Genomic DNA, 27,254 nt, shown 5'->3' on the forward strand with positions numbered 1-27,254 from the left:
GAGTTTGTAAGTTACTTTCATCTCACATACAACAGCAACAACAGCTGCAAAGCCAAAATTCACTTTGACAGAATCAAAACCAAATGCCTAATAAATTCAGCAAAAACGCTGAAGAAAATCTTTTATCCGGTCGATATATGGGGACTGGGTAGGTATTATATGACCTGATTCATGTTCCATCACAACAGAGCTGCCCTCATCAAATAAATGGGTGAGTTCCATGCTGACAGAGCATGCTATCTGCCTGTCTTTACGCTCCCCACCACCGAAGATATGAAGTGAGGGACAATTTATTGAAGATCCCCAGACAACATTCTCTGAAAATATTTGAAACCCAGAACATAAAATCGCGAATCTGAAACACAGAGCACTGTCATCTCTTCCTCGCTGTGCACAGAGCAAAGCAGCCATTGCAGCGCCTTGTGAAAATCCCAAGACCCCATCAAATGGGCCCATCTGAGAGTAAACGGTCTTTAGATAATCATACGATTCTTCAAATCCATCAGTTTGATGCTGATACTGCAGCGGATCAAATGGTTTATCAGCTGCTTTCCAATCCATTTCTCCTGGGCAATCGAACTTCGGAGCAACCAGCCACGCAAACCTTTTCTTGCAATTCTCCAGTGACGGAGGATGATCTTGCGATGCCTTATTGACATCATTCATCTGTCGTGGTGACGGTGATTCTTCGGACCCATGATTTGGTTTGGTTGGACGTGGTTGGTAAATAAATGGAAGTTCGTGGGGTGCATCAACATAAACAAACTCTGCAATGTTTTTCAGCTTCTTAGCTAGCGATGCGGTTCTTCCCTTGAAATTAGATGCATTTTGACGGAACCCATGCAAGCACAAGATTCGCAGCTTTCTTGGAGGCATACCACCTGTGGAATTGTGTTAACAACTGCAAGGAGCTGGCCTTTTATTCGGCCACGACAAAAAAAAAAAAAAAAAAAAAAAACCAAACAAACAAACAAACAAATGGAGAAAAGAACGGAAATGCAGTGTCAATTCATTTCAGGAGGTTTGTTAATCCTGCCTGCACCTCTCTAATTTCTGGTACATGTGCCAACTCATGCAGGCGGGTCCCACTGTGCAAATGTCCTGGTGCAATTATTGGGTTGAGCTACTCATGTTGTGCCACGTACAGAAAAGCAGATGGTTATGAAATACCAACTGTGACATTCAACACGCATGTGCCCCAGTAATCAAGGCAAGCTACTCAAGTTGTGCCACACACGTGCAACAAGTGGATAGTTGAGACATGCCTAACTGTCAACGACGCACATGTGTCCCCACCTTACAAGTCAACCAGCGTTATTGTTGGGCCAGATGAGTGCAACAGAATTGAAGATATTGACATTTGAGATGAATGAGTGGCAAGACAAGGATAGAATTAGGAATGAATGGACTCGAGGGAACTTAGGAGTAACATCAATAGGTAATAAGATGAGGGAAAGTGGAATTAGATGGTTTGGTCATGTGCAATGGAGACCAAGAATTGTGCTGGTTAGGTGTAAGTTGGTGCAAGTTGAAGGCTTTAAAGGGCAAGGAGAGAGCCTAGAAGGATGTGGATGGAGATAGTAAGAAAAGTCTAGATGACCTATAGTCTAAGGTATGGCCCTTGATACAGAGGAGTAGCGGAACCGGATTCATGTAGCCAACCACAATTAACTGGGATAAGGCTTAGATGACAATGACGACGACGACGACGATGATGATGAGGATGATGATGATGACATGCAGCATACATTAGCACATCTGCATGCATGTGCACGCCTGAGTAGAGAGGTGTGGATAACATAAGGAAACCCCTTTGAAACAGAAAAAATACTACAGAATATTTAAGATCAACTACTTGATCAATGTTGATGAGAATGAAAAATAATAATAATAAAGAATTTTCATTGAAAGTGATACAGACCTTACCGTCTCTGAGAGGGAGCTCAGGAAAGGATGTGCTATGATCAGACAAGGTAGCAGATTCAAGCTCAAGAACTTCAGATCCACCACATTTTGATCTTGAATTGAAATTTTCGTTCTCCATCATCAGCACTGGCCCATCTCCCTTGCCGTGCTTCTGGCACAGCTCACAAATATATGTCGCACTACCCTCCCCCTGGCTCACAATAATATATATAGAATAACAATCAGCTGAAAATGATTCGATATGCATTGATACAAGGCATTGTAACTTCTTTTTTTCATTAATTATCATAACTAAGGATAACAGAGAATATCTATCAGCAGATAACTAAGATCTGGACACAGAAATCAATGTACATGAGACATGGCCACCATGCACAAAATGCCCTTCCAAAATCAGATGAAGCACCCATGCCGAACAGGCTTTGATTGATGGAACAAAGCAACAGAGGTCAAAAAATGGATAACAAGCAGTAGTTATGTTTAAACCAGGCTTGTCTGGCATTGCATGGTCTACACCTTAACCGTTTGAGAATTCTTTGTGGGTACTGTGCAACAATTGGAGTAACATGCATTGTGGGGATTGACCATCTTGGCATTTGAGTGGTGTCTGGTAAACATGCATTGGTAGGCCCCTTCCCATTTTGTACAGCCAACCACACTCGAGCGTGTCCTTTTGTTTAATCCAATGGCGATAGATGTGGGGTTTTGTGTCTGTTCCTGATGAGGTCATCACGTCACGTACACTACATCAGTTCCATTGTGCTCAACGGGCTTGTCTGACACTGCATGCTCCAGACCCTAGTTTTTCACAAATTCCCCTTTTGGGGTGGACATAATAGTTGGGCTAACATGCAACATGAAGCATGACTATCTTGGAGTGGTGGGCTCCTTGCTATTCTGTCAAACCAACTACTCACACATGTACCCAATCACGAAACTCCATGTTCATATGACTCATCTTCACCCACATACCAGTATATGACCCTACTTTGCCTGGTTGCATTTTGGAGAGTGCACGTCTGTGTAATAGTTGGACTAGGGATTAATTTTGGGCGGGGCCATCTTGACAATGCAAGCCTCTGCCAGGGCCCATTTCAAAAAGCTCAGGTAAAAGAGGAAGGTTGGTGTCTGATAGGCAGCTGATTGTAGAATTTTTTGACCGGTACCTTTTAAAGCCCATCCCAAATTGGTAGGAGAAGGTTTGGATGACAACAACAAGACTACTCTGCAACTTGGAAATTAAGCAAAGATTTCAGACAATGCAATGCCCTATTTTTCTTATTATCTTCTATCATATGGAAGGTGTTCCCTGCATTGTTGTAGCAAAATATAAAACAAAGGTGACAGAACATTCTGCTGTCAGCATTTCTTCACTTGTTCTGGGGCTGGTTGAGCTTCTAAAAAGTGTTGCAGATCTGCATTAGAAATTTAAGGTTTACAAGCTGCAGCTTCTTCTTCTTCTTCTTCTCCTTCTCCTTATTTCTTTTTCTTTTTCTCCTTTTTATAAAGGTTTACAAGAATCAAATGCATAGCCTTGACATCTTTTGAGGAAAAACTAAGGTTGGATTTCAACCACAACGAAAATGAATAATATTGTTATCCAAGAAGAACATGGGGCCTGGAACGACGGGAATCTGGAATTCAGTTAGCACATAGAATGTGCGACACCTCAAACACACTCACACTAAACATGTAAAATTCACAGACATGGTAAAGATGATAATCCCATATTGTAATTCATAAAAGTTAACAACAGAAAATTGTGTATTATTTTCATATGCACTACATCACGAAAAATCTACAAAACAAATTATTTAGGAATGAGGTTACACAACGCATGAAATACAATGCCAACAGGAACATAAAAACATTAAAGAGGATTAGGACCTTTATGAATGTTCCCCAAGAAAATAACACCTCAGTCATACTAAGAATTTCCTTTCTATTTCAGATCAATAGAAGAATCTTCTCCCATTGTTTTAGTTGAGATGGTGAATTTGAGTTGACATCTCTTTTGAGGCCAACAAAGTGGTTGATTCATTAGCTCAGGTGTTTGAAGATTTGCACCGTGTATTGGGCATGCTTTGTGAGTATTGTGTATTGGACTTTCTGTAGTTCAGAAAAATGTCATTCCACATCTTTTATAACAAGGCAATAGTGCATCAGCATACTGAAAGACAATGTTGAAGAAATGATAGCTATTAGGCAAACATCTATCTTGTTAATGGAAATAAAAGTTGCAATACCTAAAGACATTTTCGAAAAGGATTCTCAAATAAAGATAGACTTAAGGGAGCAATGTAAACAGAAAACCATGCAACGTAGATGTATAAACCAAAGACCTATATGGAGCAGACCTGGCAACCATCACACACCAAAACCAGCATCCGGCAGTAGGTGCATCGGCAACGTGATGAATAATCGTCGAAGGAAGAACCACATACTAGGCATGATCCAAGAACATCTGCATTCGAGCTTCCAACTGCAATCCTACAGCAATGCATTGAGAAGTTGGAATTACTTCTGACATCATTCATGCAAAATGCGTTATCGTACATGGATAATTCTGCAACACTGATATATCCATGTAGATAAGATATGATATGGATATGGGATACAGCTAGGGTGAAGGCCTTTGTGAGGACAGCGGTAGCTAACAAAAATTCTCACTCTAGAGCCCAGAAAATCTCCAAAACCACAATTGCCGTAGGCAAAATATATGTATGGGATGTGAAAAAGGAATGTGGAATCAGTGGATTATCTATTCAATGGGTGTGAAGTAGCTTGGAATTGAACAGTTTTTTGCACCTTTTTGAGTCAATTGGGTCTATCCAGGAACTATGGAAGACTTGAGCAAGGGCTCCTTCAAGCCATGAGGCAAAGCTCTATGGAAGATGTTACCCCATCCTATAATTCGGAGAACTTGGAAATAAAGAAATAAAAGAATTTTCAAAGAGAATCATTTTCGCTCTCCTTGGTCACCAACATCAGGGCATCTTTAGCCTCTCGGTGTACCTCCTTAGATGCGTTTCGTGGAGTTCCTTTCACCAAACTCTTTTGTGAACAGAAGGGGATTATTGACGACCATCAGTCGGAACCTTTAAGAACTACGAGTTGCCCAATGTCAACAGTAGTTCAATGGGCAGCCCAGGAGTCCGGCATCAGAGGACGGTTTGGAGACAAGAACAGCTCTATTGTTCCATCCTTGGGGCCTATGGGAAGTGGAAGTTCTAACAGACCTGAGCTTTTGGTGACCAAAGTGGGGATTTAATTATTTTCAGAGCATTTTGAGAGCCCACTCATTGTGGAAGGCAACTCTTCATCGGCAATTCAATGGGTGCTCCTGAGAAGGCCTCACTTCCATCGACTCTACCATTTATCTTAAATAACATTAGAATGCACCGTCGGTCTTCATCAAGTAGATTCAATCATATCCCACGAGAAGCCAATTATATAGCCAATTCGCTTGCAAAAGGAGTCCAAAGGGCTAATCATCGTATATGGACTGTTAGCCATTGGCTTGATGGATCATCGCTCCTTTTCTTTTTTGTTTTATTCAAGTTATTCCCCCCAAAACAAAAGGAATACAGCTAAACTGTTATTTAAGTGAATCTGATAAATTAATCACCTATAACAAAGAATTCCTTTAGCATCTTACATAATTTCGTTCCTTTTCTTTTTTGTTTTATTCAAGTTATTCCCCCCAAAACAAAAGGAATACAGCTAAACTGTTCTTTAAGTGAATCTGATAAATTAATCACCTATAACAAAGAATTCCTTTAGCATCTTACATAATTTCTTTTAGATGTATACATGGTGGAGAGAATTCCACAAAACTCATCTGTATCTGAGCTTTTGGAAAACGCAATTGTGCATCCATATCACCTTATTCTCAACTGTATCTAGACATCAAAGGAAACGAACTGTTTACGCAAATTGCATGGATTGTTAAGGATAATAAGAAAATCATACCTGTGGTCAAAAACAAAATTCTTTCCTTTAAAAAAACCGCCATCTGGAAATTGCTCTAAATAGCGTTGTATTCCACCAAATAACTGCCATAAATCCCAAAATATCAAGAAATGCTGTAGGTAATCTACATATAGAGTTATATTCGAAGTAATGCATGATTGTTCCCACTTGTACCAACATATATGCATGTCTGATGGTTCCCATGTGTGTCACATTGCTTCTCTTTTCTTTTATGTTCTTTTTTTTTTTTTCCTTTTTTTTTTCTTTTTTCTTTTTGTCTTTTTTGAGAACATCATCATCACCATCATCTAAGCCTTATCCCAACTTCCTTTTAGAAGATGATGAGATATGTAAAAAATTAAGCAGCAGGAATGTCATTCCCAATGCAAAAACAATGCTGGGCAGTGCCTGCAACAGCGAGATCAAAGACCAAAGATCAGGTTCCGCTCTGTCATGGCAAATGAAATGTTTAGCCCACAGACTGGGAACTAATAGCATGGAAAAAGAGAGAAAAAAAAAAAATAAAAAATCATGGAACCAGAGTCTCCCCTTTCGCCCATTTGATTACATCAGGCTGACAAACATGTGAGATGCAATTGCTGGGCAATTATGGATTGTTCTACTTCTACATACTTCCTGAAATGCGAGCACTGCAGCCTGAATATCGGACTGTTCTGAAATAGGAACCAGAATAGCTAGGGCAACCTTACCTCCATCAACAGATAAAATCCCCCTCCACACCTATGCAGCTACTGCATACTGAAATTTCCCAGAGCAACCCCTCGCTTTAGCGGCTCCCACTTTGGACATTCAAGAGTTCAACGTACTCCACAGTAACTTCTTCCAATACCTATGCAGATCTTCGACAGAGATTCCTGCAAAATCTTTGTGATTCAGGGCCCAAGAAAACAGGCTAGCTACTATTCTCTCCATGATCTTCAGGATGGGCAGCTATTCACCCTAAAAAAAATGTGTCTATTTCTTTTGAGCCAAATCACTGGCAGTCTTCCACAAAATTATGCCCTAAATTTAGAATATCTACACCAGCTCTCCAACACATCAATCAACCTTTTTTCCAGATCAGCCATTCAATCCCAAACAAATCAAGGAATCCATACCAGATTTTGTGGGCAAGAGGGAAATAGAGCAGACGATGATTTGCAGTCTCCTCTTCCCTCTACACATGATGCACCTGCTGGGCATGGAGAAACCTCTTCCTTTTGTTGAGCCGAGTGACGTCGAGGATATTCTCCTTAGCAGCGTTCCACATGAAGGGAGGTGGGGGGGGGTAACCGTAGACCATAAGAAGGTAGGAAACATCGCTTCCATTGGACCTGTGAGCTTCAGGAAATAAGACTTCGCTGCCCAATACTGTTCATTTCCAGATTTTGCAATCAGGTACATCTTGAGGCCTTTCACCTTTGAACTAGTTCCAACACTTTCATCAAATCTGAGAACTGGGTAATTTCTTTCATCCCTAAGATTCCTCCTCCACCTGATGTTCCACACAAGTTTTGCCCCAATAAACTCGCCATTCTCCTTCAACAAAGCAGCTCTACCAAAGGCAACTCTTTATAACACTGGGAAATTGGAAGCCAGTGAACTGTTGCTGATCCACACATCTTCCCATATTCCAACTTTATGGCCTCTATTTACTTTGAATCTTTTGCCTTCCTGTAGAGCTTTTCCCCAGTTTTTTCTACAGTACCCCACACTGCAAATGGCTTTCCAAACCGTTGATTTCGCCTTGTTGGGGTTACAATGGGGTCCCACCAACCATTTTCCAACCCATCCTTATCTTCAACCACCCTCCATAGCACATTCTTCTCATTTTCAAACTTTTACCACCACTTAGACAAAAGACTGAGATTCCATTCTAAGGTTCTGCCCAAACCCAATCCTCCCTTGGACTTGGATTGTTGCACTTTCTTCCTCTTGACAAAGTGGAACTATTTCTGCTCTCTCCTTCCCTCCCATAAGAAGTCCCATTGGATTTTTTCAAGCCTTTTTGTTACTGCAGTAGGGACTTTAAAAGAGATAAATAGTAAACAGGGAGATTAGACAGTGTTACTTTGATCAGAGCAATGTTGGCCCCAAACTATCGGTAACTCCAATTCCACAAAGCCAAACACTTCTTGAATTTATCGATGAACAATGTCCACATCTACTGCGTTGACATCTTGGTCCCCAAAGAAAGCCCAAGATAGAAGATAGGGAGGGTCTCGCACTATCATCCCAAAATTATAGCCAATGTTTCTATCTTCTCATCAGCAATATCCACTCTTACATCCTACTTTTCCAAAGCAAACCTTTTTAAGCCAGAAACTGCTTCATAGTTCTCTTTTCTTTTAATAAAACATTTTTTGTCCCCATGTAAATTGCTGACTGTAATCAGCCTATGTAATAGACTATTAGACAAATTGTAACAAACTAGTGTAATAGTCTACTACATTGTGCCTGCAGGAGTTTTGTGCTCTCACTACCGGTCCCAATCCCGGATAAAGGATGGTTGCGTCAGGTTGGCAGCACATGCCAAACTTGTGCCATAACTTCCATCATGGATCCGAACATGGAGAAGGATTCATGTAGCCAACCCCAATTAGTCGTGATGATGACTTGTTATTTGTCCCAAAGTCCTGGCCTCCCAGTGCATGTGGTGCACAAGTACCTGGATTAACTTTTGTCACCATGTGAGAGTGTGAAACAAACCAGCCAACCCACCGAACCTTTAACATCCCCAAGTGGAGTGGCCAATTAGTGAAACAGACTGGCTAACAAGCTAAAATGATATTTGATGATGACTGAACTATGATGTTACTTGTCAGGTCCTGCTCCGGTTTGATCTTGTAGTCCAAAAAATCCCATGCCATGACATAGATGGTAGTAATTAGTGAGAGAGAAAAACTTGTACAAAACAATTTTGAAGTGACTCCATCTCCAACGTCCAATGACATAAATCATTGTAATATTCCGAACCATTCATGAACATCATAACAGTTACAATTTTACTTGATCACGAAAAATGTAAAGAATGATATCAGTTCAGTGAAGTTTCCAAATGTGTTTTCTTTTCATGGCAATAAAGAGAAATATCTAAATAAATATGAAATATCACATGACCGTTTATATGATATTCTACCCAAAGAAAATCATTGTAGCAATTTCTAGACAGAAACATACCTGGAAGACATTCTCAAAACCTACACCCTTTGACCTGATATAGGCCGAAGCCATTTCACACCTAATTCCTCCAGTGCAGTACCTGTAACATAGAACCATCGATCAAATATATATATATATATATATATATATATATATATATATATATAGGCAATGAAATACAGTTTAAACCATACAATGGCAACTTCCTCCTATTAAAAAGTGGAAATTGTTGATAGTGGTATTTGCTTTCTTGTGATACTAAATCACAGCCAAAGATGTTTCCAAGAAGAAAGATTGATACAAGATAGCAAGGATATAAATTTACAGAATGGTATTATCTGAGAGGAAGAGATGGAGAAAAAATGTGTTTGGGTGCATGAATGTCCGCATGCGAGTGACTGCGTGAGAGAGAGATGGAGGGAAAACATGTTTGGGTGGGGGATACAGACGAGAGGAATGAGGAGGGGATGTGTTTGAGATTTGAGAGAGCAAAGAGACAACAGGGGAATGTGTTTGTGTGTGTGTGTGTGTGTGTGTGTGTGTGTGAGAGAGAGAGAGAGAGAGAGAGAGAGAGAGAGAGAGAGAGAGGAGAGAGAGAGAGAGAGAGAGAGAGAGAGAGAGAGAGAGAGAGAGAGAGAGAGAGAGAGAGAGAGAGAGAGAGAGTTTGGAATTACTAGAGAGACCGTACATGCGAAGTAATGATTTGGGAGAGCAGTGATTAGTGATTACATGAGGACACAACTGCCTTGCAATTGTTTGGAATGGTTATCTATCCAGGCTGGTAGATCACTATATTGCCTGATTTTTGGATCTAAGGTCTCTGCGTTTGGGGTATGAAACTTCCCAATTCTTGTCTCATAAACATTCCTTGCATCCAATAAGACAAGTCTTTTATCCTGAGTAGAGTCCAAGGCATTTCCTGGGAACCAAAAGTGGCAATGTCAATATCAACATTCTCCTACAAAGTCATTAAACAAAAATATACCACCATAAAAGAAATATACAAAATGCAGCTTCAAAGCTACTTCATAGAACGAATTACAGGCAATTTGACATTTCAACAAAAGGAGAGTAATGCATCATTTACAAACAATATCACATACCAGCATTCTGAAGAACAGAATGAAACTCGTTTGCTGAGAGATGCCTCCCAGCGTTTGAAATAGAAGGAGACTTCAAGAGAGGCTGAGAACTAAAAGTAACTAATTCCTGTAGAAGAAAATAACCTCATTAAAATTATAGAGAGCGTGAATTCACAACTTCTTGACATAACTAAGAATGCATGACAAGTTCAGTGTTCTCTAAGAAATCTGTCTTGGCCATCATTATCATCAAAGCCTTATCCCAACGAATAGGGGTCAGCTACACAGTTCGTGTTATGCCAGTCCACTCTATCAAAATCAATCTTGTTAACTATTGTAATAACATTGCAATTTGATATAGAAACAGGAACTTATATTTTATTTTTTATTAGAGAGATAATGGATTTTTTTTTTTATTAAAGAAGCACAAGGCCCATTCCACAGCATAAAGCATCGCTCTTCTAATCACCGTTGTTTTGAAAACATCGCTCATTCCTTTGCCCCATAAAGCCCAAACACCAATTAACAAGCATAATCTCCAAGGAGCCCAAATGTGCTTCTATAGGCTCCCAAGCCATAAACACCCCTCCAACTGAATTTGGCAGTCTGATTGATGTTAAAACTCGTAAGGAAACCACACCATAATTTATGTGCATACCAGCAATGGATAAATACGTGATTGACCGATTAGGCATCGGCCATGCACATTAGACAAACATTAGGGATTACCATAGATCATTTTTGGAGGTTGACCAGACCTTTTCCCTACCAACTAGCCAACCGAACTCTACAACCTTTGGAGGGGCCTCATAAAACCACACACGCCTTGTGAACACAAAACCGATGTTCCTCCTTTGGGCTTGAAGTGAAAATAGAAAGATTGGACCAAGAATCCCCCGGATCTATCCTTCTACCAAATCGTCTTGCCTTGCCTTTCACCCACCAGAATACACACCTAGATATAATTTAGAAGTAAAACAAATTCCTCCACCTCTTCATCCCGAAGGTGTCTATAACACAAAGTGTCACGTCACGAAATTCGGTACCCGAGTTGGCTAGACTCGACTCCAAATTTCAGGTCATGATTTAATATTTAAACATTCACAACCACATTTAATTAAAAATCATTACAATGCACAAACATTCATCCAATACAATGTATAACACTATCAGTCTAGACTCACTTCTGAATTTCTGGTATACATTTTTTTTCCCAAATACAAATAGAGATATAACAACAACTAAGCCGATGGTTAGATCTTCGCCCTGCATCGCCTCAATTAAACTTTGAGCCCTGAAACACTGTTATTGTGGGTGTGAGCATAACAGCTCGTGGGATCTTATCTAACAAAATCTAAAATTTCTAGAGTTATATCAAACAAATAAATAGTAAAAGCACTTTCTTAAAATTCAAAACACGAATAAAAATATTGAATATTAAAGATAACATGAAGCAATGCTGGAATTGTAAAGACGTACTGAATGCTACACTTTCATGAATTCAATAATAAAATTAAATAAACATCACATCTTACAATATCGTACCCAGGTGTATGGCCATTGTTGCTGTCCACACGCGGGATTTTCTTTTGGCTCAGGTTTTTATCCTCTTTTATCCTCTCATAGCCATTTTTTCATGAATCTTAACCCTATATTACATGATCCCTAATTGATTTGCCCCTTTTTATCACCTTAGGGTTCCTTGAATTGAAATTAGGGAATCCCTTGGATTAGGGACTGATTTTTATGCATGAGTAGTTGATTTTACTTCCCTTTGACATTGTTTGGTTTATAATTTTATCGGTCCAGTCCTAGCCTATGTCGGCTTGGACCCGCATAGATTCCCCTTTAATTGAATGTTTGGATTTTCATGTGAGATGTGGAATTTGTGTGATTGTTTTTGAATTGGTGTGATCTAAGCCTGCAATCTTGCATATCATATTTAATTTTCCATGTCCTGCATCACGTACTCCACAGTAACTTCTTCCAATCCCTATGCAGATCTTCGACAGAGATTCCTGCAAAATCTTTGTGATTCAGGGCCCAAGAAAACAGGCTAGCTACTATTCTCTCCATGATCTTCAGGATGGGTGGCTATTCACCCTTTTAAAAAAAATGTGTCTATTTCTTTTGAGCCAAATCACTGGCAGTCTTCCACAAAATTATGCCCTAAATTTAGAATATCTACACCAGCTCTCCAACACATTAATCAACCTTTTTTCCAGATCGGCCATTCAATCCCAAACAAATCAAGGAATCCATACCAGATTTTGTGGGCAAGAGGGAAATAGAGCAGACGATGATTTGCAGTCTCCTCTTCCCTCTACACATGATGCACCTGCTGGGCACGGAGAAACCTCTTCCTTTTGTTGAGCCGAGTGACGTCGAGGATCTTCTCCTTAGCAGCATTCCACATGAAGGGAGGTGGGGGGGTAACCGTAGACCATAAGAAGGTAGGAAACATCGCTTCCATTGGACCTGTGAGCTTCAGGAAATAAGACTTCGCTGCCCAATACTGTTCATTTCCAGATTTTGCAATCAGGTACATCTTGAGGCCTTTCACCTTTGAACTAGTTCCAACACTTTCATCAAATCTGAGAACTGGGTAATTTCTTTCATCCCTAAGATTCCTCCTCCACCTGATGTTCCACACAAGTTTTGCCCCAATAAACTTGCCGTTCTCCTTCAACAAAGCAGCTCTACCAAAGGCTACTCTTATAACACTGGGAAATTGGAAGCCAGTGAACTGTTGCTGATCCACACATCTTCCCATATTCCAACTTTATGGCCTCTATTTACTTTGAATCTTGTGCCTTCCTGGAGAGCTTTTCCCCAGTTTTTTCTACAGTACCCCACACTGCAAATGGCTTTCCAAACCGTTGATTTCGCCTTGTTGGGGTTACAATGGGGTCCCACCAACCATTTTCCAACCCATCCTTATCTTCAACCACCCTCCATAGCACATTCTTCTCATTTTCAAACTTTTACCACCACTTACAAAAGACTGAGATTCCATTCTAAGGTTCTGCCCAAACCAATCCTCCCTTGGACTTGGATTGTTGCACTTTCTTCCTCTTGACAAAGTGGAACTATTTCTGCTCCCTCCTTCCTCCCATAAGAAGTCCTGTTGGATTTTTTCAAGCCTTTTTGTTACTGCAGTAGGGACTTTAAAAGTGATAAATAGTAAACAGGGAGATTAGACAGTGTTACTTTGATCAGAGCAATGTTGGCCCCAAAAGATAGGTAACTCCAATTCCACGAAGCCAAACACTTCTTGAATTTATCGATGAACAATGTCCACATCTACTGCGTTGACATCTTCGTCCCCAAAGAAAGCCCAAGATAGGAGATAGGTAGGGTCTCGCACTATCATCCCAAAATTATAGCCAATGTTTCTATCTTCTCATCAGCAATATCCACTCTTACATCCTACTTTTCCAAAGCAAACCTTTTTAAGCCAGAAACTGCTTCATAGTTCTCTTTTCTTTTAATAAAACATTTTTTGTCCCCATGTAAATTGCTGACTGTAATCAGCCTATGTAATAGACTATTAGACAAATTGTAATAAACTTGTGTAATAGTCTACTACATTGTGCCTGCAGGAGTTTTGTGCTCTCATTACCGGTCCCAATCCCGGATAAAGGATGGTTGCGTCACGTTGGCAGCACATGCCAAACTTGTGCCATAACTTCCATCATGGATCCGAACATGGAAAAGGATTCATGTAGCCAACCCCAATTAGTCGTGATGATGACTTGTTTTTTGTCCCAAAGTCCTGGCCTCCTAGTGCATGTGGTGCACAAGTACCTGGATTAACTTTTATCACCATGTGAGAGTGTGAAACAAACCAGCCAACCCACCGAAACTTTAACATCCCCAAGTGGAGTGGCCAATTAGTTAAACAGACCGGCTAACAAGCTAAAATGATATTTGATGATGACTGAACTATGATGTTACTTGTCAGGTCCTGCTCCGGTTTGATCTTGTAGTCCAAATAATCCCGTGCCATGACATAGATGGTAGTAATTAGTGAGAGAAAAAAAAACTCGTACAAAACAATTTTGAAGTGACTCCATCTCCAATGTCCAATGACATAAATCATTGTAATATTCTGAACCATTCATGAACATCATAACAGATACAATTTTACTTGATCACGAAAAATGTAAAGAATGATATCAGTTCAGTGAAGTTTCCAAATGTGTTTTCTTTTCATGGCAATAAAGAGAAATATCTGAATAAATATGAAATATTAAATGACTGTTTATATGATTTTCCACCCAAAGAAAATCATTGTAGCAATTTCTAGACAGAAACATACCTGGAAGACATTCTCAAAACCTATGCCCTTTGACCTGATATAGGCCGAAGCCATTTCACACCTAATTCCTCCAGTGCAGTACCTGTAACATAGAATCATCGATCAAATATATATATATATATATATAGGCAATGAAATACAGTTTAAACCATACAACGGCAACTTCCTCCTATTAAAAAGTGGAAATTGTTGATAGTGGTATTTGCTTTCTTGTGATACTAAATCACAGGCAAAGATGTTTCCAAGAAGAAAGATTGATACAAGATAGCAAGGATATAAATTTACAGAATGGTATTATCTGAGAGGAAGAGATGGAGAAAAAATGTGTTTGGGTGCATGAATGTCCGCATGCATGTGAGTGACTGCATGAGAGAGAGGAGGGAAAACATGTTTGAGTGGGGGATACAGACGAGAGGAATGAGGAGGGGATATGTTTGAGATTTGAGAGAGCAAAGAGACAAGGGGGGAATGTGTTTGTGTGTGTGTGTGTGTGTGTGTGTGTGTGTGTGTGTGTGAGAGAGAGAGAGAGAGAGAGAGAGAGAGAGAGAGAGAGTTTGGAATTACTAGAGAGACTGTACATGCGAAGTAATGATTTGGGAGAGCAGTGATTAGTGATTACATGAGGACACAACTGCCTTGCAATTGTTTGGAATGGTTATCTATCCAGGCTGGTAGATCACTATATTGCCTGATTTTTGGATCTAAGGTCTCTGCATTTGGGGTATGAAACTTCCCAATTCTTGTCTCATAAACATTCCTTGCATCCAATAAGACAAGTCTTTTATCCTGAGTAGAGTCCAAGGCATTTCCTGGGAACCAAAAGTGGCAATGTCAATATCAACATTCTCCTACAAAGTTATTAAACAAAAATATACCACCATAAAAGAAATATACAAAATGCAGCTTCAAAGCTACTTCATAGAACGACTTACAGGCAATTTGACATTTCAACAAAAGGAAAGTAATGCATCATTTACAAACAATATCACATACCAGCATTCTGAAGAACAGAATGAAACTCGTTTGCTGAGAGATGCTTCCCAGCATTTGAAATAGAAGGAGACTTCAAGAGAGGCTGAGAACTAAAAGTAACTAATTCCTGTAGAAGAAAATAACCTCATTAAAATTATAGAGAGCGTGAATTCACAACTTCTTGACATAACTAAGAATGCATGACAAGTTCAGTGTTCTCTAAGAAATCTGTCTTGGCCATCAATATCATCAAAGCCTTATCCCAACTAATAGGGATCAGCTACACAGTTCGTGTTATGCCATTCCACTCTATCAAAATCAATCTTGTTAACTATTGTAATAACATTGCAATTTGATATAGAAACAGGAACTTATATTTTATTTTTTATTAGAGAGATAATGGATTTTTATTTTTTTTATTAAAGAAGCGCAAGGCCCATTCCACAGCAAAAAGCATCGCTCTTCTAATCACCGTTGTTTTGAAAACATCGCTCATTCCTCTTGCCCCATAAAGCCCAAACACCAACTAACAAGCATAATCTCCAAGGAGCCCAAATGTGCTTCTATAGGCTCCCAAGCCATAAACATCCCTCCAACTGAATTTGGCAGTCTGATTGACGTTAAAACTCGTAAGGAAACCACACCATAATTTATGTGCATACCAGCAACGGTACGTGATTGACCGATTAGGCATCGGCCATGCACATTAGACAAACATTAGAGATTACCATAGATCGTTTTTGGAGGTTGTCCAGACCTTTTCCCTACCAACTAGCCAACCGAACACTACAACCTTTGGAGGGGCCTCGTAAAACCACACATGCCTTGTGATCACAAAATCGATGTTCCTCCTTTGGGCTTGAAGTGAAAATAGAAAGATTGGACCAAGAAGCCCCCGGATCTATCCTTCTACCAAATCGTCTTACCTTGCTCTTCACCCGCCGGAATACACACCTAGATATAATTTAGAAGTAAAACAAATTCCTCCACCTCTTCATCCCGAAGGTATCTACAACACAAAGTGTCACGCCCCGAAATTCGGTACCCGAGTTGGCTAGACTCGACTCCAAATTCCAGGTCATGATTTAATATTTAAACATTCACAACCACATTTAATTAAAAATCATTACAATACACAGACATTCATCCAATACAATGTAAAACACTATCAGTCTAGACTCACTTCTGAATTTCTGGTATACATTTTTTTTTTTCCAAATACAAATAGAGATATAACAACAACTAAGCCGATGGTTAGATCTTCGCTCTGCATCGCCCCAATTAAACTTCGAGCCCTGAAACACTATTATTGTGGGTGTGAGCATAACAGCTCGTAGGATCTTATCCAACAAAATCTAAAATTTCTAGAGTTATATCAAACAAATAAATAGTAAAAGTACTTTCTTGAAATTCAAAACACGAATAAAAATATTGAATATTAAAGATGACATGAATGCAATGCTGGAATTGTAAAGACGTACTGAATGCTACACTTTCATGAATTCAATAATAAAATTAAATAAACATCACATCTTACAACATCGTACCCAGGTGTATGGCCACGTTGCATTAATGCCCACACACCAATACCTTTGGTGAGGGACCCATTTACTGCTCCAGTTGTACCTTTAACAAATGTCCACGCATACAACTATACTCATACGTTATACACAAAGGAGACTACGAAGTTGTACCTCTGACAAATGTTCTTGCACACAATTGTACTCATACGCCGTACACAAAGGAGACTCCGAAGGATCCAACAGGTTCTAGGGTCTTTCGCCCAAGGGACACGATTGCCCTACTTGCTAGCTTTAGGGTATCTCACCTAAGGGACACGATTGCCCTACTTACTAGCTTTATAGTCTTTCACCCAAGGAACACAATTGCCCTACTTGCTGATACCACTATCGTTTCTTTCTTTTCTTTTCTTTTCCACAATTTCATAATCAGTAGAGATGAATGTATCACATGAATTATTTCAAATTAGTAGCGAAACAATTTAATTGTTCAAATCTACATACAACAATGCATGTTCTATACAATGTGTAGAAATCCGATGCCGTAAAAATTCAATTTCCTGAAATTTACTGAAAGAAAATAGCTTGATGTTTCAATAAATTTCAGGAAATTGAATTTTTACGGCATTGGATTTCTACACATTTTGTAAAGAACATGCATTGTTGTATGGAGATTTGAACAATTAAATTGTTTCGCTACTAATTTTGGAATAATTCATGTCATACATTTATCTATATTGATTATGAAATTGTGGAAAAAAAAATGATAATAGTATCAGCAAGTAGGGCAATTGTGTCCCTTGAGTGAAAGACCCTAAAGCCAGTAAGTCAAGCAATCGTGTCCCTTGGGTGAGAAACCATAAAGCTAGCAAGTAGGGCAATTGTGTCCCTTGGATGAAAGACTTTAGAACCTGTTGGATCCTTTGAAGTCTCCTTTATGTACGACGTATGAGTACAATTGTGTGCGCGGACATTCGTCAGAGGTACAACTTCGGAGTCTCCTTTGTGTACGGCGTATGAGTACAATTGTGTACGCGAACATTCGTCAAAGGTACAACTGGAGTAGTAGTTTAACCAACTAACGTATATATGGGTCCCCCACCAAAGGTACCGATGTGTGGGCGTTAATGCAATGTGGCTATACACATGGGTACGATGTTGTAAGATGTGATGTTTATTTAATTTTATTATTGAATTCATGAAACTGTGGCATTCAGTACGTCTTTACAATTCCAGCATTGCATTCATGTCATCTTTAATATTCAATATTTTGATTCGTGTTTTGAATTTCACGAAAGTACTTTTATTATTTATTTGTTTGATATAACTCTAGAAATTTCAGATTTTGTTGGATAAGATCCCACAAGCTATTATGCTTACACCCACAATAACAATGTTTCAAGGCTCAGAGTTTAATTGGGGCGAAGCAGAGCAAAGATTTAACCATCGACTTAGTTGTGGTTATATCTCTATTTGTATTTGGAAAAAAAAAAAAACATGTATACCAGAAATTCAGAAGTAAGTCTAGATTGATAGTGTTATACATTGTATTGAATGAATGTTTGTGTATTGTAATAATTTTTAATTAAATGTGGTTGTGAATGTTTAAATATTAAATCATGACCTAGAATTCGGAGTCAAGTTTGGCCAACTTGGGTACCGAATTTCGAGGCGTGACACAGAGGGTCCCAAATAACAAACCTTTCAAAATATGTGAAGCACCTCACGACCTTAACATTACCCTCCATTGAAAGATAGGTGATTATTGAGAATTGGACTTGCAGAGGCATCCTCCCAATCCATACATCCTTCCAAAAAACATCTCCCCACTACCAAGGGCAAACCCGACTCCCTCAAAAAAATTAGATTTCCCACAAGAGGCCCCTTTCCATATAGTCGATGCTCTATACAAGGAAGAATCTCTAGTGCACCGCCCCCCATCCTGGCATTCATACTTGCTAGCAATCGTCTCTCTCCATATAGCACATTCCATTATAAACCTCCAAAGCAAGGTGTTCCGTATCCGTTACGATATGCCCGTAAAGGCCGATACGTATAGGTAACGGCAATGACTGTTACCTAATACGGGGGTGAAAAGGGGCAGTTAGTTTTTTTTAGACCGTATCAGTTGTTACAGTGGCCGTAAAGGCTGTTACAGGGCATAACGACCATTACTCCCGTAATGGTCATAAAACGATCACCTTTTTTTTTCCTATTTAAATTCATTTTTTCCCTCTTTTTCACTTTTCTCATTCCAAAAACTCTCATTTATCATTTCACAACAAATTTCGACCACTCTTACTCTAGCTTTTAAGATTAAAATTGTGGATTGAAGTGATTTAAGTGAATAGAATCTTTGAGGGCCTTTTTTTCAAAAAATTGAAAAGGCAGTACTTGTGCATTTTTCTGATTTCTAGTTCTAATGCTTGATTGTGATGTGTAAACATTAGAGACAATCATATTAAACAATTCACTAGACAGCCTGATACAACACTCTCACCAAAGAGTGGACCGTTACACTACCATAAATATATTCAAAACAAAAAATGAATACATATTTGAAATATTTATATAATTCTTGATTTTCTAGATATTTTTTCAAAATTTTTCGGGCAAAAGAAAATTTTCAATCATTACAGGGATTGTAACGGTCGTTACACCCCCATATCGGCCATTCTGGCCGATACCCATATCGGTAATGGTGGTGACCGTTATAGCCACCGTTACCAATACAGAATACCTTGCTCCAAAGCCACTTCCCCAAAAGAGCAAAATTCATCGCCTCTAAATCTCTAATACCAACCCCTCGTTCATAGGACTTACACACCTCCCCCGAGCTTAGCAAGTGGAAACTTTATTTCTCTTCCGACCCCTACTACAAGAACTCCCGCCGCAGTTTTTCCAATCTAGCCAACACCGACTTCAAATATCTAAATAATGACATTAAGTATAATGGCATGTTTAATAGAGCAGCTTTGATGAGGTTGATTCTTCCTCCAAGGGAATGGTAACGACTCTTCTTTTCTTTTTTTTTAGAAGTAACGGATATGTATTAAAATAGAAAAGGAGCTTACAAAAAGGGCCTGCTGAGATAGCAGAACCGAGAGCCTATAAACCTAAAAACATAAGATTATAGTCCTTAAGACCCATTACATTAACCTGCTAGTAACGACTCTTCTATCTAGATTTTTTTTTAAAATAATTTTTTAAAAAAAATAAAAAATAAAAAATGGAATCATTCCACTACTTTGTCCCAAACTTTTTACAATCATTTTCACTACTTTGTCCCAAAGATGTTTTAGCTGAAATCCCAATGCACAAAGGTAACCCGAGATACATTGAGGGGAATGACCCCACCACACACCCAAAGAAATCCACCATTCGCTCAACCTCCTCCCTAGTCATACGAATGCCTGGCATTCCACTTTTTACAATATTAACTCTCAACCCCAAAACCACTTCAAAGCATCTTATGATTATCCTCCGCTTGTCCAACATTATAGCATCAGCCTCACAAAAAAAGATTGCATCGTCTGCAAACTGAAGATGGGAAACTAGAGGGCTTGTTTTATCGATGCAAAAGCCTAACAAGCTAACCTCCTGCCCCTGCTCCAGCATCCTGCCCAAAGCTTTGGCTACCACCACAAAGAAGAGTGAAAGCATATCGCCTTACCTTATATCGCTCGAGTTTTTGAAGAAAACCTTTTGAGAACCATTGACCAAAACCGAGAACCTAGCTCATTTGATCCACCTTCTCCACTTGCTCCCGCAACCTATTGGCCCTAGCATGTAATCCAAAAAGTCTCAATCCACATGATCATATGCCTTTTTCCAAGTCCAACTTGCATGCAACACCATTCACACCCTCCTTATATCTCGAGTCAAGACACTCATGAGCCATGAGGGAAATATCCAAAATTTGACAACCCAACACAAAAGCTCCTTGATGTTTAGATATGACATTAGCCAACACTGCCCTAAATCGAGGCCAAAACTTTGGTGGGGATCTTGTATGGCCTACTTATTAAACTAATAGGTCTAAAATCCATTAAGCTCTCTGCACTTAACACCTTTGGATTAATGGAAGTAAAAGAAGCCCCAAGCTCACTAGAAAGGGATTTAAATAAATAAATAAACTCTGAGATAAAGTTCCAACACATCCCCTTTGACAACTTCCCAAAATACTTGGAAGTACGCCAAAGAAGCCATTCAACCCTGGGGCTCTCTTCCCAAAGAATTTTACTACAACGCGTCTTCACTTGACAAGCAGCTAAAATTTTGGTTGTAAAACTGGACCACCGCTTCAAAAATTTATTCCTTATCATCTAGCCACTCTTCTGTCACTACATTGTTGCTTATTTTATTTCCTTTGGCTTATGCACTTGCAATGTTATGGAAAAAAAAAAAAAATCTAGTATTTTTAGACTTTCCTTTAACCAAGTGGCCCATGAACGTTGCCTCCACTTAATCTCTTCTTCCTTTAATCAGCTTGAATAGTCTTGCACAAGCTTCATTCATAATGCTTTTTCCTCCCATGCCAACTCTGCCTCTTCTACCTTCATATCTAGAGCTTGAATGGTTTTTTTTTAGGTAGTGTAACACTACCAGAGATTGAACCCTGGATCACTCACACACACTACATTGTCTCAACCAGCTCATATCTAGAGCTTGAATGTTGCTAAGAATATTTTTAGTGTATGCTTCCTTCTTCCCCAAAACTTCCCCTCTTCCATACATTAATTTTCCCTTCCAACATTTTCGGCTTCTAGTGTAATTTGAAACCAGCAAAACCTTACACATCAAAGGATTCTCACCAATCCTTCACCATTTTGGAAAAACATTCCACCTCGAGCCACATCAATTCGAATTTGAAAGGTCTCCGGCCCCAATTTTCCTCAACTTCCAACACGATAGGACAATGATCGGAGACAGGTTTCGGTAAAGTACGTTGAGCTACTAGCAGAAACAATTCCACCCAATCTGCCGATACTAGAAATCTGTTAAATCTTGTTATCACCCTACGCTCTTGACCATTTCACCATGTATACTTTCCACCTCCCAAGGGAGGTCGGTCAATTCTTGCGATTCAATCCATTATGAAAAGCCCTTCATACTGCCAGTAATCCTACCTCCAGTTGACTTTTTGTAAGTGAATCTGGTAACATTAAAGTCGCCTCCCACACACCAAGGGTAGTCAGCCCTAGCCCGATTTGCACTCAATTCTACCCAAAACTCACCCCTTTTTGTTGCTGCATTTGGCCCATAAACAACTGTAAACAACCATTGGTTACCTCTAGAAACACCCCTCAACAAAACCAACATCGAAAATCCGAACTCTCTTTCTTATAAACACTGGTCTCCCAAGCTACCATAACACCCCGGCAAAGCCATCTGCATCAATAGCCATCCAATCTTTAGATGAAATGTCCCATAAAGAGCCCAGCAACCTCCTCTCAAAACCCTGAGATTTAGTCTCTTGAAACATGATAACCTGATCTTTCACTCTTCAATGCGAGCCGACATGAATGTTCATGATCTCATGAAAGTTTGAAGCAGACTCTTCACCCAAAAATGCACATGCCAAAGGTTACTTGGGCGTTGCATAGTTATCTTTAGCATTTTGTTGTCTTCACGTTTATGGCCCTTTTGTGGAGCACTTCTGCATAGTTATCTTTACCATTTTGTTATGTCTTCATCTTTTGCTGAATTGATTGAAGATCTACAGAAACATCTAGGAGCGGAACTGACTGCCAAAGGTGGTGTGTTTTCAAATCTATACACTTCTAGTTTAATTCCAATTCTACTGCTACATTAGCAGACATCTTCATCTCCACTATAAATATCATTACTGAAGTCATCCACATACAGTGTATTTTCTTTACAAAAAAAACTCACATGTATGGTGTATTTTTGAAAGGTATAACACTATAAAAACCCCGTGAGAGATATTACTTGGGTTTAAAAGGTCCAATTCCATTGAAGGTGACGGCCTTTGTTTGGCTGGCTTGTCTAGGAAAGGTCTTGACTGTTGATAATATCAAAAGGAGAGGAATGGTAATGCCTAACAGGTGCATAATGTGTTGCAATAATGAGGAAGCAGTGGACCACTTCTTCATCCATTGTCCATTTATGCATCATCCGTGGCCTAGGGTCCTGAAAATAATTGGCACGGTTTGGGTCATGGCAAGGTCTGTTTCCACATTGACCGGTGGATGGTTTCCTCCAGCATGGGTCCTCGAAGGATTTTCTAGTTATGATGGCAGTAATCTGGGTTATTTGGAGGGCGAGAAATGATTGATGCTTCCAAAACAAGGAGGCCAATGTATATAAGATGGCTAAAATAAATGTAATAGGGTGCATGTGCAAAGGATTTTGATCCAAATGATGGATCATTGTTAGCAGGGATATAATACTTGTACATGGAGCTTTTATGCTCGAATTCTAACAAATAAATCATCATCTTTCAAAAAAAAAAAGATTGTCTGGCTTATCCTGCTTTACTGTAAGGTGAATGTTGTGTTGAGGAAAATCCCCACCTCCCTCTTTTCTGTCAATTGGAAAGAGGTGTTAAAATGAAATTTGCGAAGAAAACTTTGATGGATGTTCCTTCAGAAATCCAGGATTTGCCGGGATAGGTGGATGTATTTGGGATCATTCGGGTGCCATTATCATGTTTTTCTCCAGGCCGGTTGGTGTTCAATACTCAAACTATGCAGAGGCTGATGCGCTCTTGCAAGCGGCAAAGCTTCTGACGAGAATCAGCTTCCTATCGGCCATAGGGGGAGGTGACTCAAGAAACGGTATAGGATGGGCGTCTTTGAATTCATGTCCATGGAATGTCACTACCCTGCTTAAAGAAGTGTGGGATTTATGCAGAGGAAATGATATAGTACTCTCGCATGTAGGTAGTGATCCAATGAAATAGTGGATAAGCCTGCTAAGAAAGGAGTGGGAAAGACATTCTCAGTGTTTTGGATCACAGATCTGCTTAGCCCACTGTAATATGGCATTTGTGTTATCCAGATGTGACTGGCTGGCCTAGATCTTGTATTGGTCTTGAGCTAGCCTTTTGTTGCACTTTATTTTTGCTCTTTTTTGTTTAAGAAAAGCTAGATTACCCTTAAGCACAAAAAATAAAAGTAACTTTCGAAAGAAAACAAGGAAAGCAAATAATCATTTTAGCCATTGTTCAACCTACAATCCTGATCGTTAGATTTTAGTTAAATCATAAGATTCAATTAGAACCTTTGGAGTAAATATCATGAATCATAAGATTCAATTAGGACTTCGGAGAACGGCATCAAACATTAGATTCAAAATGTTTCCCATAAGATTTCCTTTGAATAGCAAGATTAAAACCATAAATCATAAGATTTTAATAAAAATGATTCACCTCCACCCAAGGACATGAAAACGATCAAGGATACCACCTATATCATCTCTTAGAACATCACCAATGCCAACTTCTAGCTCCCTATTGGTGGACATTCCACTTCACTACTCACCACCAAAAACCAATAATTGAGAAGAACCGATTTGGCTATCCACGAACAATTTGGGTCTCATATCAGCAATATGTACAACATGTCACATAAGCTCCAAATTTTCTGAAAAGTCGATCTTGTTTGAGATTTTAAACCACAATAACTTTTTAGATATATTAAAATATTTTTTAAGAGAGGCACCGAAAATACTGGTAGACAGATCATAATGAAATGAGTTCCCAATACAAAGAACCTCAAGGCAAACACCTTTTGCTAGAACATCAGTAACAGAGTTTGCCTGTGTGACTACTTTGGAAAATGAATATCCTCTAGTATTGTAATGCAACATCCCAAAATTTTAAAAGCAGGATTAGAAATTTACAATATGGGAGAATGTAGCAAAGAGATAGACTTGTGGTTTCAAACAGGTCCTATTGAGTTCACACAATCCCGAACCCTACACAATAATTTTGTTTGTCTGAGCAACACAAGCTCCATACAAGTCAACAGTCAGATGCTTTACAACAAATCAAACTACCAGCCCTAATAAAGGCTACTAACAAGAGTACGATGTCAAATCCTACTCTCCAGCACTTCCCAACACCACACATCTATGTGAGATTGCGGTTCTTCAGTTGGGCTGCACCATGTGCATGCTGAGGCCAGTCAATCATGCCAGTCGAGTCATCAGGTGGGCCATGTGTGTAAAGTGAATGTGAGCTGTTGATCAATTTTTTAAACCATCCATTTCTTTTACATGTGTGGCTGACCTGATGACCAGACTCGCCTGATTTTCAGGCCACACAGCACATACATGGTGCAGCGCACTTGACGAACATCCCAGAACTCGCAGACATGTGAGAACTTGTCGTCTCTGGTGAGAGTAGCCTTCACATTTCTCCTCAAACTACAGCGAGGCCCGCCATCTTTTAAGCATATGATCATCAATAAGAAGCAAAGAAGGACATGAGTGGACCTTGACAACGCGAATGGAAAGAGAAGTGAATCCACATTCTTGAGCAACCCTGTCATTTGAAGGGGAATGGCAAGATGCAAGCTTGAAGTCCGTGCCTTCGAATAAGCTATTTGATTTAATTGTTAAAATATGCTTCTCCAATGCGGATAGCTTTCCACCAACCTTCAAAATTCAAAGAAAAGAACCATGAACGAATCAATGGTATTTTGCAGTCTGATCAGTTTAGCTGCGTTTGGATGCTCAAGTGAATTGAATTGCAATAATTCAGTTTAATTGAGAGGAAGCAAGCAACAAAAGCAAACAATGTTTCCCAACATCAATATTGAGGAAGCAGCACCGAAATTGCAGTTATGATTCTTTCGAGCCCGACTCAGTAACCTAACTGCAATTTGGAGCCGAGACCCATATAAATGCAGAAGAAATCATGATTTGGCAAGTTCCATCTCGTTCGAATAACAATCGCAATTTAATTCGATAGTGTGCCCAAACGCATGCTGGTTTAAACAAAATCTAGCACTTGCTTCAAAGTTTAAACCCCATTAGATTAATCTATGGTTAGCTAGTGAAAATTGAAGTTCATTCCAAATGGCCAGCTCTCAGCAGAGAGGCCGTGCTTTCTTGATCCAGACCGTTCATCTGGTGGACCAAGTGATAGGTGGACAATGCCGGTTCACAATCCTAACCGTCTGATAATTAGCCAGTAAATGGTCGGCTAAAACAAAAGCATAGCAGTCGGCTCACAATCAACAACAAAAAATCAACAGATTGGATGGCTACGATTTTCCGATATAAGATATCCGCAAGATGAACGGTCGGGATCAGTGAAAAGCAAACCTTGATCTGTCCGAAGCAGGACAAGAAAATGGAAAGGAAAGATTTTACGGAATCCGACGATTCGTGTTTGAGTGACGGACAGAGTAAGAGAAATGACGCGACGTACGGTGACATTGACTCCGTCAGGAGCGAGGCGGACGCGGCCGAGGAGATGGAGGGAATCGCAGTTGGATTTGTAGAAGCGAAGGAGTTCTGAAACGTCTGGAATCGAAACGTATTTGTAGTAAAGAAGAACTCCTTCCTCTTCTTCTCTCGTCGCCATGGATTCCCAGAGAGAGAGAGAGAGAGAGAGAGAGTCCTTTTTCAATACCAGCTCCTAAAATGGTTAAATTTACGGAAGTGCCCCTTGAAAGAGAGAGGCAGAGAAGAAGCCCTAGGGATTCCAAATGAGAAGGCACTCGCGGGAGTAGGATTCTCCGCACGTGTTCAAAATGCAGATACGAGCAGTTGGGCCCACCGGGGAATCTCTTTTTATCCCACTCTGTGGGACCCACCATGATATATGTGTTTTATCCACTCCGTCCATCCATTTTTTAAAGATCATTTTAGGGCATGAGTCCAAAAATGAGGCAGATCCAGACCTCTAGTAGACCACACCACAGGAAAGAGTGATAGTAATGCCTACCATTGAAAACATCCTAGGGCCACCATGATGTTTATGTCCCATCCAACCTGTTCATTGGGTCACACAGACCTTGATGAAGGAAAACACAAATAACAGCTTGATCCAAAACTTTTGCACCCCCAAGAAATTTTCAACGGTAGGCTTTCAGTCTCCACTTTTTCTTGTGGTGTAGTCACTTAGAGCTTTAGATCTGTCTCTTTTTTGGCTTCATAACCCTAAAATGATCTGGAAAAACGGATGAACGGCGTGGATTAAAAACATAAATCAGTGGGTCCCACATTACCTCTGGTGAGTGTATCTCATGCCAATCCGCATTCCAATTCTACGCGTATCATTTCTATTTTTCCCTGTGGTATGGCCCACTAGAGGTTTTGATTTTG

At 39.6% G+C, this 27,254-nt stretch overlaps 1 protein-coding gene across 2 annotated transcripts; it reads right to left on the bottom strand.

The window, feature by feature from the left end:
- On the bottom strand, positions 1–26,586 carry LOC131224646 (rhodanese-like domain-containing protein 6). Of its 2 annotated transcripts, none has more exons than XM_058219915.1 (9): positions 26,356–26,586; positions 25,416–25,577; positions 10,164–10,269; positions 9,790–9,979; positions 9,079–9,160; positions 5,899–5,981; positions 4,284–4,416; positions 1,927–2,116; positions 1–881 (listed from the first exon to the last, which is right to left on the bottom strand). In XM_058219915.1, exons 1-9 carry the CDS (start codon positions 26,509–26,511, stop codon positions 97–99), a joined length of 1,887 nt encoding a protein of 628 aa, XP_058075898.1. In that variant the 5' UTR covers positions 26,512–26,586; the 3' UTR covers positions 1–96. The 2 variants fall into 2 exon arrangements, with proteins under 2 accessions (XP_058075898.1, XP_058075899.1); XM_058219916.1 differs by lacking the exons at positions 9,790–9,979; positions 10,164–10,269 and adding exons at positions 15,083–15,272; positions 15,457–15,562.
- Between the last annotated feature and the right edge of the window lie 668 nt (positions 26,587–27,254).

The sequence above is a fragment of the Magnolia sinica genome, chromosome 14, assembly GCF_029962835.1.
Source record: "Magnolia sinica isolate HGM2019 chromosome 14, MsV1, whole genome shotgun sequence".
Lineage (NCBI taxonomy): Eukaryota > Viridiplantae > Streptophyta > Magnoliopsida > Magnoliales > Magnoliaceae > Magnolia > Magnolia sinica.

Coding starts and splice junctions, on each gene's coding strand:
- LOC131224646 (XM_058219915.1), bottom strand. CDS start 26,511: ATGGCGACGAGAGAAGAAGAGGAAGGAGTTCTTCTTTACTACAAATAC. Junction 10,270..25,415: donor TTTCCATTCGCGTTGTCAAG/GTCCACTCATGT, acceptor TTTCTTCTACAG/GAATTAGTTACTTTTAGTTC. Junction 9,161..9,789: donor CAAGGCAGTTGTGTCCTCAT/GTAATCACTAAT, acceptor TCTATGTTACAG/GTACTGCACTGGAGGAATTA.